The 8,411-nt window shown below is 36.3% G+C and overlaps 1 protein-coding gene across 1 annotated transcript; it reads right to left on the bottom strand.

The window, feature by feature from the left end:
• Positions 1-672: 672 nt before the first annotated feature.
• moxd1l (monooxygenase, DBH-like 1, like) lies at positions 673-7,609 on the bottom strand. Its single transcript, XM_062436933.1, is given in 13 exon segments — positions 673-834; positions 2,305-2,365; positions 2,481-2,617; positions 3,079-3,138; positions 3,920-4,016; positions 4,180-4,268; positions 4,388-4,554; positions 4,971-5,073; positions 5,217-5,372; positions 5,708-5,791; positions 5,966-6,118; positions 6,986-7,132; positions 7,340-7,609. Coding segments are annotated over 13 exon segments (1,686 nt in total).
• Positions 7,610-8,411: the final 802 nt, after the last annotated feature.

The raw sequence follows: 8,411 nt of genomic DNA, 5'->3' as shown, positions 1-8,411 counted from the left end.
CTGTGAAACTGCAGGTAGAAGTGCTTAATATTTTTCATTTTTCAAGATTGTTACACGATAATAAAGTGTTATTGTTTGCGAGATTTCTTTTATTGAATGAGTGATTGTTGGTCTCTGCCATATAATTCATCTACATACAAAAACGTGGGTATTTAACAATGCATACAGTGCATATTGGTCATGATTAAAGTGCTAGTACACACACAACGATAAATGCAAATGTATTAGTGCTATGTAATCTTTCTAATACATTCATTTGGTCAATGAAAAAAATCTTAGCCTAAATAAGCAATGTGTGATTAAAAATTCACTTATAATTCTCCTCATACATGGTGAAATTTAAGTAATTTTTAGTATGAATTGTCTTCAAGCATGCATGGCAAAGAATTGTCTGCTTGTATGAATCAGAGATCAATGTAAGACAGCAAAGCAAATCAATCAAATCAGTATGACAATCAGTAATGAAACCGGTTAATTAATAAGGGAATATGACAACTGATCAGTGATTAACAATTAGTACCAAAGGAAGAATATATGCTATAAACTGAGCAGTAAAAACATAGAAATGATCCACACACTGTCTTGTAAAAATGATTATTCCCAATAGAAATAGGGTTGTGTCAAAGATTGAAAAGATTGCAATGGAATGGATCTGTTGCTTCTAAAAGCACTTCACATTAATACAATACAGAGAAGTAAAAGTATGACTCCTGCTGCTGGGTTCAAAATCCAGAAAGTGCCTAGTCTGCTGGACCCATTGGAATCCTCACAAGTGACAATCGGCGTTTTCATCATCTCCCTGACCATGCCATTCGGGTACTGTTTGAGTTTGGACTGTCAAAAAGAAACATTGGGGGAAAAAGTGTTGTAAAATATCCCTTTTATGATACTGCAGAAAACAACTATCAAACAAACACCATCAAATACTTTATTGTCAGAGACTTAAATACCATATACAATACTGTGCAAAAGTCTTAGGCCGCCACCATCTTACAAACAGAAAATACAGGAACTATGTACAATTCTCTTAATTATTGTTATTAATTGAGGCTCCATTCCATTTAGGTTTAAGAGAGCTAGGTTCCTGCTATTGCTCAAGTGTAAGGGGAGGTCTGAATACTTACACACTTTAGCCTATAGAAGCTGTTTTCTTTTCTGTTTTTTAATACTGCATACACATTTCCTGTATTTTTGGTTGTATTCTGATAAAGAGACTGAGAAATAATTATATATGGCCATTATAGTATTGCTAAAACAACAAATCTAATGGTGGCCTAAGACTTGTCAGAGAGGACTGTGTGTCTTCGGCCCCCATTATCTGTAAATAGCAGGAAAATCTGTCAAATTCAGTTAAATATCTGACATTTCCACATCATCTTTTTCAGCTGACACACCTCAAAATCCCTCATCGCTTTGCCTATAGTCACAGTACTGTGCAAAAGTCTTAGGCCACCATTAGACCACCATTATTTGTTGTTTTAGCAATGCTAAAACGACCATATATAATTATTTCTCAGTCTCTTTAATATAATACAACCATAAAATACATGAAATGTGTATGCAATATTAAAAAAACAAAAAGAAAAAAATAGAAAAGAAAAGAGGCAGATATTTAGTGGGACGTCTCCTTACACTTGAGCAATAGCAGGAACCTGACTCTCTTAAACCTTAATGGAATGGAACCTTAGTTAATAATAATAATAATTCATAATTAATGTTACATTTTGTGTACATAGTTCTTGTATTTTCTGTTTGTATGATGGTACACTGATGGCCTAAGACTTTTGCCCAGTACTGTATATGTAGATAATACTTTAACTCTGCATCCATAATCATTAGATAAATGTTTAAAACTTTCTATACTCTATGTGGGACAAACAATAAAAATGTACTGGACACATTCAAAGCAGCACAAGCACAGCTGAAAGACTACTTATACAAAATCATTTGGTGTTTTATTGAAATTGTAGGTTCTGGAAAATAGACAAAAAAAATACTTTAAATAAACTTGGGGGGAACTGAATTAAAGAAATGATAACATTTTAAAGCCACGAAAAGGTAATCTCAGTTATATTTGTAAAAATTGTTAATTTAAAAATGCTAATAATGGTGATGGATTTGTAATTATTAACTAATATTGAAGAATGAATTCAGATTAAAGCCAGTTTGTAAATGATTGATCACTTATGAATGATATAAGTTTAGTGTGAATGTGTTTTAAATATGATGAAAAACATTATAATATCTTTTATCAGAGTGGATTTAGCAAGGAAAAAATATGATACAAATGTGATTAATACTTACATCATCAAAGACCGTCTGAACTTGTGGCAGAGTCTTCAGCAAACTCTCATACTCAGAAATTCTTCAAAAAGAACATACCAAGAAATACATAATGTATGTTATTTGCAAAGTGATTGTAAACCAGCACTGGAGCCAGATTAGGTCTCAGCAGTAATGACAGAAGAACTGTGATGGACTGCATCAGGTCTTACTTATAGCTTTTGTCCATTGATAGATTTGTCATATTTGGGTAGCTAACACATGACTGGATACGTATTGCAGGGTAGTAGAGCAGGAAGGCCAGGCACATCTCATCAGTAGTTGCTAACCCCATCTGAAGGACGAAAGAATGAAATAGGGCAGTAATTACAGATTTGAGATTATTTATGTTTGTTCTTTTTACATGTGGGAATGAATTCAACACAAAGTGTAAAACAGCATAGGTTTACAAGAGGTATGTGACCTAATATTCTAATATTACATGTGTTGTATATTAGCTTAATGCTCTTAATTAGTTTTCAAAGAATACTATATTATTGTGTGCACAATATTCATTGCAGCATTATTTAATCAAACTTCACTAAATGACGCAGGTGTTCAGTGTAAATGTGTGCAATCCCCGGCTTTTAATTTCAATAACTACAATTTGACTTGTACATATTTTATTGCAAAATATGAATCTGCCAATTTGATTCATGTAAGTTCTGTGATATTACTTGGACATCACTGATTTCATTTATAACACACAGAATGTTGAATGATGACATTAGGTCATAGAGTATTTAGTCGACCCACCTTTGTGAATCCTGTACGATTGACAGTGTTGTAGGTGCACTCCACAACAATTTCATCCCCCTGTAGTGTAAGACAAGTAATGTGGCATCGTAAATTATACACCGATAACACTGTATAGTTTCTGATGGTGTAAACAACTAATAACTTTCTTTAAAAAAAAAAATCCTTTAACATATCAACATATGGACATAAAAGCATACAACCTTTTTTCAAGACAGACATTTTTCATGATGGCTGTATTTCATTTAGCTGCTGCAGTTCTGCTCCCTGATATTGTGAATAACTGCACTTTGGCATAACGTAATACTTGTAACCCACTCAAAATGGTTTATAATCAGAGCTTATTTTGTCTATTTCCCATCTGCAATAACTATTCTTGTCAAGAAGAGGGCACTGATGGTGATGCAGAGAGAAAGGGAATTTGAGTTGAATAAACTCAAGCTACATTAGAAAAGAATAGATGAAAATGCTGGTACCAGAGTTTTATATGTGCAGCAGCTAAGGCGATTACTGACTGAGTTTCTAATGAAGTACTGTAACAGCAGTTGAAAGGAGGTATTGCACTTAAGGAAAAAAAAACAGATTTTGCACCTCAGTGTAGCAGCATTTTACACTAGGATAGGTGTTCTAGTAGTTTTATTCTTGTCCTCCTCCTTGAGAAGTAAGTTGAGTTAACTTAACTGAGTAAGTAAGTAACTAAGTACATATCACTGCAAAGTGTAACAAGGAAGTGCTTACTATTCATACAACAATCATCATTAATGGAGTTAGTTGTACCTGTGCATTCCTTTGCAATAACAATTAAAAATGTCTGCTATAAAATAGCTTTATGGAGGCTCACCGGCTTGATGGTCTTGATTTTTCCCAAATTGACAGCCTCTTGAACTTCAAAGTTGTAGTTCTCGTCTAAGCCCAAGAAGTCTATCTGCTTTCCATTTCTACAAATATCAAGAAGTAATAACCAACAATTTGTTACAATACGTTTTTAAATAAGCACACTGTCTCTTGGTTTTGTTTCAAATGTATATCTCATTCTAGTATTTCATTTTCTAGTTTAGATATTGACTGACATAAAACTTAAACCCAACCTCTTTTTCTTACCTGAAGTGGCCAACTCTGACTTTCCTCCCAACCACGTGAGTGTGCAACATCACAGAAAACATGTGGATGTCTGGCACAGGATTCATGACCTAGGTTTGGAAAGCAGTGACTATTATTTATACAGTTATGAACAAAAAAAAATCTACCTCTTAACTTGTCTCTTAAAATTCAACTCTTCCTTTGAAATCCACACTGAACTGCTACATACCTGAGAGAAGAGAGTGGTATTACACACACCATAGCTATGGAATTGAGGTGCTCCTGGAGGGATGTTGTATGAAATAATTGGCTGCAGCCCTGTGAAGAGGGTGCCCACATCATGCTTCCGGAGTTGATCTGTATAGTGCAGTCTCAGTCCTGAGTTGTCTGTCCTGCCTGTACAGAGAGAGATGAGAAAGACTTAAGAAGTTGACAGAATAATGAAATTAAGATGCACCAGCACTATACTCTATGTAATACTGTGTGTGTGTGTGTGTGTGTGTGTGTGTGTGTGTGTGTGTGCGTGTGTGCGCGTGTGTGTGTGTGTGTGTGTGTGTGTGTGTGTGTGTTTGTGTGTGTGTGTGTGTGTGTGTGTGTGCGTGTGTGTGTGTGCCCCCAACTTTATGGAAGTGCAATACAAAATCACTTGAGTACCCAATATGTGTTTGTAACATTTAGTGTACAGAGCAAATAATACCTCAAAACCTTCAGAGACTTAATAAATGTCAATCAAAGTTTGACATGTATTGTAATATCATAATTCAAGAAATAGATTTAATGTTACAGTGATATAAGACAGTAAGAGTATATACCTGTTTCCATGGTTGGGTTATTGTAATGGATTTCCAGCCTATAGTATATATCCCTGCCCTCACCTCCGATAGGAATACCAGCATTTTCTGGGAGCTCAAATACCTGAGGTTTTAGGGATAAGGTGGAGATCAGCTTGCACAAACACAACACTGACATGACTGACATGGATATGAACTGGGTGGGTAACAAAATTAATCTGATGATTCAGAGATGGACTATAACTAGAGAACCTCATCCTCACTCACACTTCCTCCCACTCCCCAGGTAGCCACCACACCGAAGCAGTAGTCCCCTATGTCACCCCTGAAACATGGCTTGTCGTAGGGTTGTGTCACAAAGGAGGGGCAGCTGTAGAGCAGCATGTGATGAACAATGTCAAGGTGCTCAATCACTGGTTCAATCTGAGGTAAAGTACAGTTTGGTTAAGAAGAAGAAGAAGAAGAAGAAGAAGAAGAAGAAGAAGAAGAAGAAGAAGAAGAAGAAGAAGAAGAAGAAGAAGAAGAAGAAGAAGAAGAAGAAGAAGAAGAAGAAGAAGAAAGGGTTAATTAAATATGGAATATTGCATATTGCATTTCATTTATGTATTCACCTTTTCACTTAGAAGACTAGTTTTAGCCTATATTAGGTTATATCTGATATTTTTTAACTATTATTCTGTACAGACTGGTATTGCATTAGAAATCTCAAATCACCCCAAAATCACTTGAGTGAGTTAAAAAAATCGGATGTATATTACCTGATATATATGATGCTTTGTATTTAAGTATGGGAACTTCATGACCTTGCAGTGGTAGTAGGTGTGATTGGAAGGGACAGTGATCTGCAAAAATAAAGACGAAGGTGAATAAAACACATTTTGTCTATGTCTTAATTTGGACGACTACTCAGAATAATTTTGTAATAGTTCAACACATTCATTCAAACTGTTAAAACAATGAACTAACAATTGTAATGTTTTTCACTTCTCCTATAAGACAATTAGGGAAAATCTTACATTGTCCACTACGGCATTGAGATAGTTGAGGCTGGGTAGGGTCGTCCTGGGCATGTAATTCAGCAGGTTGACCTGCTTGGTGCCTCTGAGGGCCCTGTGGTAAGCAAGCTCATCTGATGTTCCATAGGCATATATCAGCTTAATTGGTTTAGCCTATAAAAAGATGGCAATTGTTGTGAACACATAATATATCATATGGCTTAGGGTTAGGGTAAGGGGGTTAAGCTGTTTTTGATTAAAGCAATACACACAGTGATAGTTTGATGCAAATGTTAACAGGTGCACTCAGGTTTTATTACCAAGACTGTATAGCTTTTCATGTGTTCAGTTGAAAGAAAAGTCTTGTGAGCTAATTTCTGTTGTTGCCATTGTCTCCATATCTGACATTACTGTAAGGAACCTTCAGGTGAGCGTGACAAAAGAGCTCCCATAGAATGTATATGGACAAACAGGAAATTTAAGATGTACATAGAGAATTAGAACAACAATTCAAAGGACTATAGTATTACAAATAATGAGTCCCTACAGTAAAGAAAAGGAACACAAAGAGATTGAACTCGTGACTACTCTAACACAATAAATAAAGTTTAGGGGAGGGGTAAGGAGTTGATGAATGGTATTGGCATGTCTTTATTACCATGGAAACAGCAGCTTCATAATTACAGTTTTGAATTTAGACACTGTTGCGATTTTACTGTCAAAAATTTCAACCAGTCTTACATCTACACATCTGACAGTTTTTGCATGTTATATAGTGTGAAGATTTCCACTCTTTCACATCAAGCATCAGTAATTCAAAGTAATAATTTTGCAACAAAATTTCACCTGAGGAAACTCTAAAAAAACAAATAATTCACTGAATATTCAGGTATACAGAAAATGTTTAGAGCAACAGTAACTGTTGCTGCTCTTTAACAATATTTATTTACTTAAAATGATGTTGGTGTGGTACATAGGCAGCATCTAATTCCTCACAATCATCAGAAGGATAGTAGGGAGGAGAAAAATTTAATGTCTTACAGTGATGTGGAAATCTTGATCATCGCATGAATGAATAGGCCTTCTGAAGGTCATGATGGTTTGTCCTTCACTCTCAGTTAGAGACAGGAGAGTGTAGCTCTGCTTCTTGTCCACTACAGGCATGGAGTCCCCTATGGCATGACGATCCTAATGGACAAAAGATAAAACTTAAGAGAGTACAAAGAGAGTCTAATAGTGGCTGAACAGTCAGTTGTGTTTGCTGTTGAACACAGAAAAATTCAACTTTGTACTTTTTTTTTTTTAGGGGGGGGGGGGGGGGGGGGGGGTCGAGTATGGAACAAAGTATGAACAAATTTCTTTCTCTACTTCTACAAGCATCAAGTAACAGCTTACTGTGAAGTAAGGTCCACTGGTTCCAAGTCCCCCAATGACGATATCTGACCCCTTCATGCCTCCATTCGGACTCAAGCCAAAGCCCACCCAGCCAGTTGTGTTGACCACCAGTTTAAATGTAATGATTCCTTGCAGAGAATCGAAACCCCACTTCAGGCAGACCAGATGGTTGTTGTCCAGGTACTCCATGAAGGGCAGTGCATGATCTGTTGCCCCTGCTCCTTTTGTCCAGACCAGGGACAGATAGAGAAAAGGAAGCAGAGAGAGCATGATGTCTCTGTGTAGTTGAACTGCTTCTAATGGAGCTGACTGTCTGTGGAGTTACCAAATACCCTCCCACCCTCCGACACACCTGCACTGCTAGATGAACTCAAGTGATACAGGCAAGAAGTGCTCAGTCATTTACCATTTGCCCTGGAAGAGGAACAAATACCAGAAGTGGAAAGAAAGTATGTACTATTTACTCAAGTACTGTACTTAAGTACAATTTTGAGGTACTTTGCTCGGGTATTTCCATTTGATGCTACTTTATACTTCTACTCCACCACTAGTTTCCAACTTTTTTGGCTTTTGACATCTTACAAAAAGCAGTGTGTCGGGGTCACATTTCAGATGTCTCTCAGGTGTTAACAGCTCCAGCAAATAGTGATTTTTCCCCTCTGAACTTCACATGATTTAATTTCAATTTCAAATGACCCCACATTCACCAAAACATCAAAAAGATCAGAGAAAAAGTCCAACAACTGAAAACAAATTTGTGAATCAAAACTTAATTTTTTTCGTATTTCCTCTCCCAGGATTCATCTTACGACGCTGCTGTAGTTGCTGTAAACTAAGTAACATTTTGTTTTTGTGATGATTTTAATTTTAGTTTCAAAGTCAAGTATTTCCTCAAAAATGAGTGTCTTTGATAACAGAGGTGTCAAAATCTACAGCTTCCTACTCAGTACTGCAAGAACCTTGTAATAAATGCTCTCTTTCTGTAACAAGCTTTGATCCGGAGGGCTGCACACTTCACCTACATTCAGTCATTATCCCCTGTCAGCTCCCACCTCATATCAACCTGTTCCAC

This window comes from Scomber scombrus, chromosome 17 (genome assembly GCF_963691925.1).
Source record: "Scomber scombrus chromosome 17, fScoSco1.1, whole genome shotgun sequence".
In the NCBI taxonomy this organism is placed as follows: Eukaryota; Metazoa; Chordata; class Actinopteri; order Scombriformes; family Scombridae; genus Scomber; species Scomber scombrus.
This window is presented reverse-complemented; position numbering and strand designations above follow the sequence as displayed.